This window comes from Odocoileus virginianus, chromosome 12 (assembly GCF_023699985.2).
Source record: "Odocoileus virginianus isolate 20LAN1187 ecotype Illinois chromosome 12, Ovbor_1.2, whole genome shotgun sequence".
NCBI lineage: Eukaryota > Metazoa > Chordata > Mammalia > Artiodactyla > Cervidae > Odocoileus > Odocoileus virginianus.
This window is the reverse complement of record NC_069685.1, coordinates 67,687,448-67,699,929: the sequence shown is the minus strand read 5'-3', so window position 1 is coordinate 67,699,929 and position 12,482 is coordinate 67,687,448. Positions and strand designations below refer to the sequence as shown.

The window sequence follows — 12,482 nt, the reverse complement described above, 5'->3', positions numbered from 1 at the left end:
GCCTTGGGCCAGCCCCTTCCGCTGGCCCGCTCGATGCTTCTGCTGCAGCTGCAGGAGGTCTGGGCCCAAGTCAGGACGGACTGCTCCATGTGGGACTCTATGGTGGATGGATGGTGGATGGGGTCCTTCTGAGAACCTGGGTTGGGCCAGGCCTGTGCCCAGTGCCCCCATGGGCCTGCTCGTCCCTTCCTGAAACACCGCGGGGACCCTGGGGTGACCAGGACATGTGCTGCTCTGAGCCTGGCTCTACGCCTGTGGGCTCTGCAGTGTCGGAGAGAATGTGTGGACACCAGTCCACAACCAGCCTCTCCCCAGCCCAGCTCGGGGCTTTGTTCTGGGGCCGGTGGGAGCTGCGGACCCATCCACACTGCCGGGGTGGGCCCCAGGGCACCCTCCCATGGGGCATGGACCACAGTGTGGCCAGAGCCCATGAGGGCAGGGGCTGGCACAGTGCCTGGTCGGGGTCCAGGTGTCTGCCCGGTGATCTTAGAAGCCCATAGCTCGCGCGGTGGTGGTGAGTGCTTACAGAAGGGGGAGGGCAGGCCGTGCCCTCAGGTGGGTGCACGCAAGTGGGGCTGCAGGGGCCGCGGGTGTCCCCAGGGCCGGGCGGGGCGCCCCTGAGTGCCAGCCAGGTGGGGCCTGGTGGCACGCTGCCCTGGGGCTGGGGGTCCATAGGGCCCACAACGCGGGCCCTAGGATGGTTTTGCTTAGATGGGATCTGTCTGGTAAGATTCGCGGATAAGAGCAGTCTTGGCAGGAGTCACCCAAGATGAAAACTTCCTCTGATAGGTGAATTTGTATAGAATTTTAATACATTTTATTAAAACTAAGTACCAGCCTTTGAAAAGACCATTCATGCTTTTGAGGCTCACATTGTAAACGTCAGCGAAAGTATTAAAGGTACACACTCAGAGCGGGCGCCTCCTGCAATCTGCCTTCCTGCAGGCTGTGGGTCGGCTACCAATACGTCGTCACTGGCCGGAACCGCTCCTTAGAAGGACACTGGGAGGTGGCGTCCAAAGGTGAGGCTCCCTGGCCTTTGCGCAGACGCCCTGAACTCAGCTGCCCGAGCTCTCCTGGCAGGCAGCCTGGAGTGTGGGCGCCGTGACTGACACAGCAGAGCCCCCGGGGCCCCGCCCCTCCCAGCTGCTGGGGTGAGCCCCTCACCCGCAGAGTGCCGGCGTGTCCCCCGGGGAGGAAGGGGCATCCTCACCCGTCCCATGGGCGCTGCTGACCCCCGAAGCGTGTCCCTGCCCCCGCCCCCCGGGCCCATGCAGAGCTGCGCACAGAGGAACGGAGGCGGGCGGTCCCTGTGATGCCGTCTGTCCGTCCGTCCGCCCTGCAGGCTCCTCGGAGGTGCTGCTGCCTCCGGACCCCGTCTTGGCGGCGGCCACGGCGGAGGGCGACAGCGTGTTCTGTGCGCAGCTGCAGTGCTTCCACTTCCCCACGCTGCGCCACCACGACCTGCACAGCTGGCGCGCCGAGAGCTGCCAGGACAAGTCCTCGTTCCTGTGCAAGAGGAGTGAGCGGGGCCCGCCCCCGGGGGGCCTCTCAGCCCACCCGCCCCGCCCCCAGGGGGGGTCCTCTCAGCCCACCCGCCCCGCTCCCGGGGGCGTCCTCTCAGCCCACCCGCCCCGCCCCCGGGGGCGTCCTCTCAGCCCACCCGCCCCGCCCCCGGGGGCGTCCTCTCAGCCCACCCGCCCCGCCCCCGGGGGCGTCCTCTCAGCCCACCCGCCCCGCCCCCGGGGGCGTCCTCTCAGCCCACCCGGCCCGCCCCCGGGGGGGCCTCTCAGCCCACCCGCCCCGCCCCCGGGGGTCCTCTCAGCCGGGGGTCCTCTCAGCCCACCCGCCCCGCCCCCGGGGGGGCCTCTCAGCCCACCCGCCCCGCCCCCGGGGGGGTCCTCTCAGCCCACCCGCCCCGCCCCCGGGGGGGTCCTCTCAGCCCACCCGCCCCGCCCCCGGGGGGTCCTCTCAGCCCACCCGCCCCGCCCCCGGGGGCGTCCTCTCAGCCCACCCGCCCCGCCCCCGGGGGTCCTCTCAGTCCACCCGCCCCGCCCCCGGGGGTCCTCTCAGTCCACCCGCCCCGCCCCCGGGGGCGTCCTCTCAGCCCACCCGCCCCGCCCCCGGGGGTCCTCTCAGCCCACCCGCCCCGCCCCCGGGGGCGGTCCTCTCCGCCCACCCGCCCCGCCCCCGGGGGCGTCCTCTCAGCCCACCCGCCCCGCCCCCGGGGGCGTCCTCTCAGCCCACCCGCCCCGCCCCCGGGGGCGTCCTCTCAGCCCACCCGGCCCGCCCCCGGGGGGGCCTCTCAGCCCACCCGCCCCGCCCCCGGGGGTCCTCTCAGCCGGGGGTCCTCTCAGCCCACCCGGCCCGCCCCCGGGGGGGTCCTCTCAGCCCACCCGCCCCGCCCCCCTGGGGGGGGTCCTCTCAGCCCACCCGCCCCGCCCCCGGGGGGGCCTCTCAGCCCACCCACCCCGCCCCCGGGGGTCCCCTCAGCCGGGGGTCCTCTCAGCCCACCCGCCCCGCCCCCGGGGGGGCCTCTCAGCCCACCCGCCCCGCCCCCGGGGGGGTCCTCTCAGCCCACCCGCCCCGCCCCCGGGGGGGTCCTCTCAGCCCACCCGCCCCGCCCCCGGGGGGGGTCCTCTCAGCCCACCCGCCCCGCCCCCGGGGGGGTCCTCTCAGTCCACCCGCCCCGCCCCCGGGGGTCCTCTCAGCCGGGGGTCCTCTCAGCCCACCCGCCCCGCCCCCGGGGGGGTCCTCTCAGCCCACCCGCCCCGCCCCCGGGGGGGTCCTCTCAGCCCACCCGCCCCGCCCCCGGGGGTCCTCTCAGTCCACCCGCCCCGCCCCCGGGGGTCCTCTCAGTCCACCCGCCCCGCCCCCGGGGTCGTCCTCTCAGCCCACCCACCCCGCCCCCGGGGGGGCCTCTCAGCCCACCCGCCCCGCCCCCGGGGGGGGTCCTCTCAGCCCACCCGCCCCGCCCCCGGGGGGGGTCCTCTCAGCCCACCCGCCCCGCCCCCGGGGGGGGTCCTCTCAGCCCACCCGCCCCGCCCCCGGGGGCGTCCTCTCAGCCCACCCGCCCCGCCCCCGGGGGGGTCCTCTCAGCCCACCCGCCCCGCCCCCGGGGGGGCCTCTCAGCCCACCCCCCCCGCCCCCCTGGGGTCTCTCAGCCCACCCGCCCCGCCCCCGGGGGGGGTCCTCTCAGCCCACCCACCCCGCCCCCGGGGGCGTCCTCTCAGCCCACCCGCCCCGCCCCCGGGGGCGTCCTCTCAGCCCACCCCCCCCGCCCCCGGGGGGGTCCTCTCAGCCCACCCGCCCCGCCCCCGGGGGCGTCCTCTCAGCCCACCCGCCCCGCCCCCGGGGGCGTCCTCTCAGCCCACCCGCCCCGCCCCCGGGGGGGTCCTCTCAGCCCACCCGCCCCGCCCCCGGGGGTCTCAGTACATCCGCCCCCAGGGGGCCGCAGGGACCCCTCAGCACTCCTGACTCTCTGGGGGCCTCTGACCTGGAGGCGCCTGGGGCCTGGGCAGTGGTGTCCCCTGTGACCCCTCGCTCTTTCCCAGGGTAGATGGAGGCCCCGCCGCGCCTCGTGTGTCCAGAGCCCCGACTCCCTCACCTCGCCTGCTCTCCGCAGCCCCAGCACCCCTAGCCTGTAGTGCCAGGGCTCTCCCGGGTGGCTGACGTGCAAGTCCCCTGTGCCTGTCGCAGGTCAGACGTGTGTGGACATCAAGGACAACGTGGTGGACGAAGGCTTCTACTTCACCCCCAAAGGGGACGACCCGTGCCTGAGCTGCACCTGCCACGGTGGGGAGCCCGAGATGTGCGTGGCCGCTCTGTGTGAGCGGCCGCAAGGTTGCCAGCAGTACCGCAAGGACCCCAAGGAGTGCTGCAAGTTCATGTGCCTGGACCCAGGTGAGGCCCGCGCCCGGGGCCAGGCTCCTCTCCACCCGGAGCCGGCTTACACCTCTGCCTCCCCTGGAGCACTTCTGTGTCTGTGTGTGGTGCTGGGAGGAGCTTAAGAAAAAGAAGAGGCACTGTCCACAGTCCTGACACAGAGCTCCCCGCTTGGTGGTGCCCCCGGGTGGATGTCAGGGGTGGGTGGTTATGTGGTGACCTGTCCTTCCGTCTCCTTACATTTACTCTGAGGTGTACGTCTCGTAGAGTAGGCACACCATCTGTATGCTACGAGTGTAAGATGCCGATGAAAGAAAGGCATGAGTATACCATGTTCATGGATCAGAAGACAGTTATCAGTAGGAGGTGAGTTCTCCCTCAGATTACCTATGGATTCTGCACAGTCTCAACCAGAATTCCAGCAGAGTTTTTTGTAGATGTTGACAAGCTGATTCTAAAATTTATGTGGAATGGCAAAGGAAGTAGAATAGCCAAACCAGTTTTTGAAAAGAAGAAAGTTAGAGGGTTCACAGTACCTGGTTTAAAACTCACTCTGTAGTCGTAGGAATCAAACGGTGATTTCAGCAGCTGACACGTAGATCGGTGGAACAGAAGAGTCTAGAAATAGTCCATGTACGAGTCAACTGATACTTAACAGCAGTACAAAAGCAGCTCAGTGAGGAAGGTTGAACTTGGAACAAATGGTCCCGGAGCAGTTGGAAATCCTGAAGCCAGACAAAAGTCACCAAATGAACCTTACACTACACTCCCTGCTGTGTTTTGAATCGATGCCAAAATGTTCACACACCCATCTAAACCTTCATAAAGCTTCCAGAAGCACGCGCACGTTCTTTTATTTTTAAGTTTTAAATATTGACCGAGGTTTAGTTGGTTTGCCATGTTTTCGTTTGAGGTGTCCAGCAGAGTGGATGAGTTGCACACACAGCCACTTTTTTTAAGGTTCTTTTCCCCTATGGGTCATTATAGAGTGCTGAGAGGCGTTCCCTGTGCTGTCCAGTAGGTTCTTCCTATCTGCTTTATGATAATGCGTAGTGTGTCTGTATGTCAGTCCCAGTCTCACAGTTGATGCCTCCCCAGCATACGTTCTTTTAAAATTAAGTCTTTTAAAAGAAAAAACAAGAAAAATCTTTGTGACCTTGGGATATACAGCATTTTTTAGATTAAAAGAAAACATTAATAGATCACACTTCATCAAAATCAGAAACTTCTGTTCATGGAAGATCCTTGAGGAAATGAAGAGATAAAGCACCAACAGAGAAAGACAGATGAGACCCCAGAGCTCTTTTGTGCAGAGTATGGAAAGACTCAACTGAAAAATATGCAAGTAGGCCACCCAGAGGAAGATCAGGCTGCCTCCTGCCTCGAGGGTATGGGCCAGGAGCTGAGGGGCGCGTCTGTGCACTGGCCTGTCCCAGAGCCGCCTCAGAGACTGGGCCCCGATGCCCACCGCCTGTGCCCGGACAACAGTGGGCAGCCCCCCCGGGCAGGGCCCAAGCACCTGCAGGGCCTGGGCGGCCTCTGTCCCCAAGGACACTGCTCTCCTCTGCATCTGCTTGCTGGTGCCTCCTGCTGCCGAGTGCCGGGGACAGCCATCAGGGGCCTTGACCGTGTCCTGGGGTCTCCCTCTGGCTGGGTAGGAATCCGTTATTGCAGAGAGCGCGCCCCATGCTGGGACCTCTGAGCTCACCACAGGTCAGCAGATGCCCCGGCCGCCCCCCCCCCGACAGGCGGGATCTGGAGGGGCTGTGCCCTTTCACACACTGCTCCCCAGCGTCTCAGCAGGACACACAGCCTGCAGGGGGAGCCCGTGTGAGCCTGGCCGTGAAGCGTGTCCTTAGGCTGTGGTTGGGTGCCTGCCCGTGTGGCAGAGGCAGGGGGTCAAGAGGGGACCTGGAGGCTCCACACTCAGGCCACCCCTGCCCTGGGAAGCCCCCTGGTCACGCTGGGTCTGGGGGCAGGCGTTCTGATGCTGCGACGTGATGCCCATGACCGCTGCATGGGCGAGAGCCCGGGGCTGCCGACCCTGCCCTCTGCCCCCACCACGCCCAGCAGGCCTGGTATGCATCGGGCAAGGTGGCCAGGCCCTGGGCCGGTGCCGCCAGAGTGCTGAACCGCATCCCCGCCACGCCCACCAGAGGTGTCACCAGATGCTGCCACGGTCCCCCGGGGTGCGGAGGCACCGGCCCATAGCAGAGCAGCAGCAGTCCTCCCAGGGTGGAGGACTTCAGGATGCCCGGCTGGCGGGGTGGGTTGGAGCCCACCAGAGCCTCTGCCCTGAGGCGTGCGGTGCAGGTGTAGGGCCGGCTCCAGCCCCAGGGAGCTGCTGGGGGTCCTGGGCCCTCCCCCCAGAGCAGGCCCTGCCAGACTTGGTCTGGTCGGTCGGACCATGACCCAGGGGAGAAATGAAGGCAGGGGCCCCGAGGGGAGGACGTCCTTTCTGGCTGGCCACCTCTCCCTCCTGTGGGACCCCCGGTGCGCAGTGGAGCCCCTGCAGAGGCCCTGGCTCCCCCCCCCCCCAGAGAGGGCCAGCAGGTGGGTGGGCACAAGGAAGTAAGGAATGAGAAGAGCCCCTGGCAGGGCAAGGGGAAGTGGGGGCTGGGAACCGGGACTCTGGGGTCCTGGGGGCACCCCCAGACCCTCTGATCACCTGGGGGCTCCCGGTGAGCCCAGCCTCCGTGAGCACTGTGGTGTGGGGCAGGCAGAGCTCTGTGGCCAGGCCTAAACTTGGACAACTGACCTCAGCTCCCTGCCCAGGATGCTGCTCCCTGTTGGGCCCTGTGGCCAGCAAGGTCCTGCTCAGCCCGGTGATAATGGACAGGTGGGGCAGAGCTGAGGCTAGGCTGCAGTCCCACGGCACTGGGGGATCGGGGGCACGGAACCCCTGAGCGCTGCCCTCCTGCCCGCAGACGGCGGCAGCCTGCTGGACTCCATGGCCAGCGGGATGCGCCTCATCGTCAGCTGCGTGTCGTCCTTCCTCATCCTCTCTCTGCTGCTCTTCATGGTCCACCGGCTGCGCCAGAGGCGCCGAGAGCGCATCGAGTCCCTGATCGGGGCAAACCGTGAGTGTCCTGGCCAGCCATGGCCCCTGTCGGAGGAGGGAGGTGGCGCTGCCCGCCCCCACCCTCAGCGTCCCTGTGGTGGGAGGGGCGCCAGCCCCTGGGCCGTGTGGGCAGCTTTTGGGCCGCCTGCCCTGGAGACCCGGGTGCGCGTGGCTGGTGGCCGCTTCGGGGTGTGGCCCACCCTTGGCGCAAGTGGTTGCCCATCCTCCCGTGCCACATAGCTTCCGAGACCCCTTCTCACCAGGTGAGCGAGCGGCCGGGCTGCGGGTCCAGGACGCGGGGCCTCGGGTGTGAAGGACTCACCTCACGTGGGCGGCGAGGCTCTCCGCGACCCTCCTGGGGGTGGAGCTGCGGGGTGGGCGTCAGGCCGGGGTCGTCGGAGCCAGGCTGTCACGGACTGTGGCGCGGGGACAGGTGGCAGCCGGAAAGGGCATGTGGCTGCTGGGGTGCGTGGCTCCGCACCTGGGGGGTCCAGCCCGAGTGACAGCCCCACACCCCTCTCCCCGCCCAGTGCACCACTTCAACCTCGGCCGCAGGATCCCCGGCTTTGATTATGGCCCTGATGGCTTCGGCACGGGCCTCACACCCCTGCACCTTTCTGACGACGGGGAAGGTGGGACTTTCCACTTCCACGATCCCCCTCCGCCCTACACTGCGTACAAGTACCCGGACATTGACCAGCCTGATGATCCGCCGCCACCCTACGAGGCCTCCATCAACCCAGACAGCGTGTTCTACGACCCCGCAGGTGATCCTCGGGCATGGGAGCCTGCAGCATAGGCCCCATTCTTCCCGTTAAGGTGGCCCCGCTGCCCGGGTGGGCGGGCTCACCCTGTTCCTGCCTGCCTCCCGGGACTCCTCAGCTGGGTCCTGTGGGGAGGGTGTCCCGGGCGGGGTGCACGTGTGGCGAGCTGACGCCACGCCCCGCGGCGGGCCCTCCTGTCTGCGGGAAGAGAGCCGATGAGTGAATGAGTGAGTCTGGTCTGTCTGACGCTGTGAAAGACCAGTCTTCAGGGGGCACAGAGGGACACCGGGTGCCCGTCCACAGCCTGGCCTGGACGCACACAGGAGTCCCTACCGAGTCCCCATGTGTCACACACGTGTGTGGTCACAGACACGACGTGGCAGGCGGGCTTTGCAAGGCCGGCGCTGCCATGACCCGGTCTGTTAGGTCAGCGTTCCCTCGGGTGTGGCCGCCATAGGCAGGAAACTCTTGGACCTGACTTCTGCCCTGGGGAGAGGTTGTCGCCGCCTGCTGGCTGGGACGAGGAAGAGCGAGGGGTGCCCCTGGGACAGCGGGTCCCTGACGCCTCCAAGGGCGGGACAGCAGGAGTGGGTGTGCACGGGGCCTCAGCCTTGGTCCCCCGGCCCCAGCGTCCAGCGCACATATGGGAGTCGGGGCTGCCCTGCCCCCTTCAGGCAGGCTGTTCTGGGGACCCCTGCCCTGGCCGTCACCCTCTCCTGCCCCCGTGTCCCAGCCTGTGCCTCGTGCGTGTGAGTGAGGACCCCCTTTGTTCTGCTGTCAAAGCGTGTTCCTTCCCCCATGCATACCCACTGGGGTCTGCTCACAGCGGGACCCACGCTTGCCCCCACACGGTGCGGCTGCTGGGAGCCGCCCCACCCCGCTGACACCCGTCTCCTCCCTCCCGCAGATGACGACGCCTTTGAGCCGGCGGAAGCGACCCCTCCCGCCACTGGGGACGGCAGCGGGGAGGGCACGGTGCCCCGGCACCCGGAGCGCACCCCCAGGGCCCCTCTGGCAAACCTGGAAGACTCGGCCGACAGCAGCAGCGCCCTCCTGGTGCCACCTGAGCCCTGCCCGGGTGGGGGCGCCCCTGCCCCAGAAGCGCTGCCAGGGGGCGGCCGGCATAGCCGAGGTTCCCTCAACACCGTGGTGTAGAGGGCAGCTCACGGCCCCGACGGGCAGGGCACCTGTCCGCCCTGAGAAAGACACTGGTGTCCATGGGCAGCGTGAGGACCAGAGGCAGCCTGGGCCCGGGCCCGCGCGCACATGCGGCTCCCAGGGAGCACCCAGCGCATCCCACCCGCTCTCCAGGCTCCCTGAGGCCTCAGACACGGGCAACTTCCGATTCCTGTCTCTCTGTCAACATCGAGGGCTGGCAGGGTTCACAGAGGGGGCGCCGCGGGCTGCCGTGGGGAGGGTCACCCCGGCTCTGCTGGGCTTGACTGTTGCCCCGGTGTGGGCACACCTGATCTGAGGACTGATGGCCTGGGCGGGCGCATTGGAGGCTGCTCTGGGGGCACCCCCAGCTCCTGTTGTCACACAGTGGGCCTGGCCTGGGGCCCTTCTGCCGAGGCCCTGAGTGGGGCTGCCAGCTCTGTGCTGTGTTCCCCGCTGGGCTCCGTGAAGCCAGGTGCCCGCCCTGAGGCTCCCCCTGCACCAGGCATGGCGCCCCCGCAGACCTGGAGCCAGGCGGAGGCCTCCAGCCTGCCCGGGTGTCCCGCCCTGGGCCTCGCTTCGGTGGGAGCATGGGTGCCCTCGCTCCTGCTGGCCCTGCCCCCACCCCACCTTGTGTGTGCCATAAAGGGTCGTGTCCCTGGGGGGAGGGGCTGAAACTCACGTCCTGGGCTGTCACCTGGAAGCCCGATTCCTGCCCACCACCGCCATCACCGGAACCCGGTGGCCGCATGCCACCTTCCTGTCCCCAGCAGCAGGGTGCTGGGTGCCCTGCCCCATGGGGCGTTTGACTGAGGGTCCCTGTTGCCTGCTTCTGGGCAGTGGTCTTGTCTCCTGACACGGGGCTTTTAGCATTTCTGAGGTTTGGAGATTAAGCGGGTTTTGTGCGATTTTTAGCACATCCATATCTTTTCTACGTTGAGTGTCTGGATCTTTCCTTTTCTGTGTGCATGTGTATCTGTGTCCATGTGTTTGCAGGCAGCGGCCAGCCGCAGGGACTTGCCTGGGGCCCCTCACAGCCTCTGCGGGCCAGCAGCAAGGAGGGGGTGACAGAGAGGGTGGTGCTGGGCCGTGCCGGCACAGTCTTTGTTCGGACTGTTTTCTTCCTGGGTGGCATGAGATGCTCATGTCGCCCACAGAGCAGGGCTTGGCCCACAGGAGCCAGTGCTGGAGGCCACACTGTGCCGGGGGCCGGGTGCTGCACAGGCCTGCACCCCCCACGGAGGGCCCAAGCTGCTGAAGAGGGAGCAGAAGGTGCGTCCTGCCACTGCTGTGTGCTGGCTCAGCGGTCACCATAGGCCTAGCTGGTGCGGGTGAGGGTCGTGAGCACTCTTGCTTTGGGGTGGGCACCCTGAGGGGCCTGGCCCAGGCCTGACCCGTGCGCACAGGATGTGTGGGGACCGAAGGGTGCTGGGCCAGTCAGGTGGGTGGGCCGCAGTCCGCCGAGTCCTGGCCAGCCCTGCTTGACAGTCCTGTGTGCCTGGGGGGGCTCCTGGCTGCCTGTTGCGGGTGGGTGTCCACACTCCACTGTCTCAAGGCCTGTCGATGTTTTCCTTTCACTAAGGGTTTCTAGTTTGGGTTTATTTTTGGTTGGGTTGGCACTAATTCTTAAGATGCTGTGAGAACCATTTCATCCAAATGCCAAATAAACCTGTGTTCTGGAAGAAGTGTGGACGGTCCTTGGTGCGACCCCAGCTGGGGTGGGAGGCCCCGGCCGCCTCTGGAAACCAGGACAGGCGTGGGGCTCAGAGACCCCCGTCCTGTTCTCTGACCGTGTTCTTTAGTGACTCGCCAGTTGCTGGTGTGCGGACCAGCGGGCGCCCAGCGGACTCGGCCCAGGCAGTCCTGCTGCCATCCTAACGCAGCCTCTGGCAGCGCACAGGGTCGGGAGAGGCCCTGGGGGTTGGGGAGGCGTACTGAACGCTGGCGAGCGGCAGGTGGGCCCGTCAGCACCGCGGACAGCGCTGGGGGTTGTGGGGCGCCAGCCGAGCCTCCGGGGCGACTGAGGCTTGGACCACAGCCCGGGGTCCGCTGGGCGCCAAGGCCTCCAAAGCTGCTGCAGAAGCGGGGCCCAAGCACGGGGGGGGGGGGGGGCAGCGGCCTCGTAGACCCTTTGGTCTGGCGGCCGTGGTCTCAGGATGACCTTTCCAGCTAGCCCCCCGAAAGTCAACGGCGCTGGGACCCAAGGTGCCCTCCTCATCAAGCATCGTCCTTGCTGGTGGCCTTGTGTCACTCCTGATCCCCAGCCTCCATATCCTGGACTGTAAGGGAACATGACAATAGCACCCCCCACCCAGGACACATGGATGCTAGTGGAGACCTGCTGGCGGTGGCTGCGGGCAGCCGGCCCCGCCCTGCTGTCTCCGTGGCTGGAGGAGCCGCCCCTGCGGTCCTCCCCGGGCCTGGAGCCCCGAGACCTCAGCCACGCCCCTGGCCCACCCTCCCGATAAATGCACCGCCCTTGCTCTCCGCCCGCGGGCCGGCCTTGGTGCTCGCCTTCCTTGCGGTGCGGCTGGCGGTATGCACTCTGACTCTGAACCTGCTCATCTCTGATGTTCACCCCGCGGGATGCTTCCTCTCCTCCTCATGACGCCCTGCCCCTGGCGAGGGGCGTCGTTTGAGAAGGAATGTGGAGTCGGGGAAGAGGAGACCAGGGTCTGCCTGGCATCCACTGTCTGACGACATGGCTCCCACCCTTAGACGGTGTGGGGACGGTGCTCAGGCCGGGATGGGTCCGCAGATGCCTGGTGCTACGACTCCTAGGCCCTAAGGTGTGCCGAGGACACCAAGCTGCTTGTAGCCGGTGGCCCTGTGAGCCTGCCGTGTGGCCAGCCCAAGGGGGCAGTGGTGGAGGCCCCTGGGGTGGGAGATCCTCCCCGCCCCCTTCCTGGAGAGCAGCTGCCCGAGGGGAGGGGCCGCCCCTGAGACAGTGCTGTATGCACTCTGGCCAAGCCAGGTTGGCAGGGAGGGCAGTGCTGACATGTCCAGTGGGGCCTGGGTGTGTGTGGGGCGGCCACTTCCTCTGAGCCCCCCTAGAGACCCGAACATGTTCCTCCAGGCCCCATCCATTGGAAGGAGACAGCCCCAGCCGGTGGGGCCCAGCCCAATCCCCATCAACATCCACCTTCACCGGGTCCAGTGGGACCGCACTCTCTGGCCCTTCATCTTCCAAGGCTATGACTCTGCACCTCCAGGCCTGTGGACCACCCTGCAGAATGATGGTCATACGGGTCAGCACCCAGGTCAGGATCCCCCCACGCACAGGAGCACAATCCCCCGCACAAGGATCCGGACCCCCGCACAGGAGACGAGACGCCATCCAGGGACCAAAGACCCCCCACAAGGGTCAGGAAGCCCCCCAAATGGACGAAGACTCTCTACATTTGAGGTGGGATGCCCCCACAGGAACCAAAGTCTCCATAAGTGGCACAGAAATCACACAGTGGTCGAGTCCCCAGCAGAGGTCAGGGACCCCACCCAGGGTAGCAGTCAGCCATTGTCCCCCAAGGTGCAGAAGTGAGGCCATACCCAGAGTTCAGCATGCCCGGGGCGCCTTGGAGTCACCCCAAGCTGGCAGTCACAGAGCCGAGGTGGGTCAG

The 12,482-nt window shown here is 67.2% G+C and overlaps 1 protein-coding gene across 3 annotated transcripts in view; it reads left to right on the top strand.

Annotated features, from left to right (window-relative positions):
• The window catches only part of DGCR2 (DiGeorge syndrome critical region gene 2), a 32,457-nt gene extending 21,907 nt beyond the window's left edge, over positions 1 to 10,550 (top strand). For all 3 annotated transcript variants that reach the window (XM_070475766.1, XM_020903467.2, XM_070475765.1), the window contains 6 exons: positions 946 to 1,022; positions 1,346 to 1,522; positions 3,700 to 3,903; positions 6,813 to 6,965; positions 7,477 to 7,713; positions 8,618 to 10,550. In XM_070475766.1, coding sequence (XP_070331867.1) covers positions 946 to 1,022; positions 1,346 to 1,522; positions 3,700 to 3,903; positions 6,813 to 6,965; positions 7,477 to 7,713; positions 8,618 to 8,865 — 1,096 coding nt within the window. In that variant the 3' untranslated portion in view covers positions 8,866 to 10,550. The remainder of the gene's footprint in view (positions 1 to 945; positions 1,023 to 1,345; positions 1,523 to 3,699; positions 3,904 to 6,812; positions 6,966 to 7,476; positions 7,714 to 8,617) is intronic.
• The last annotated feature ends 1,932 nt before the right edge of the window (positions 10,551 to 12,482 follow it).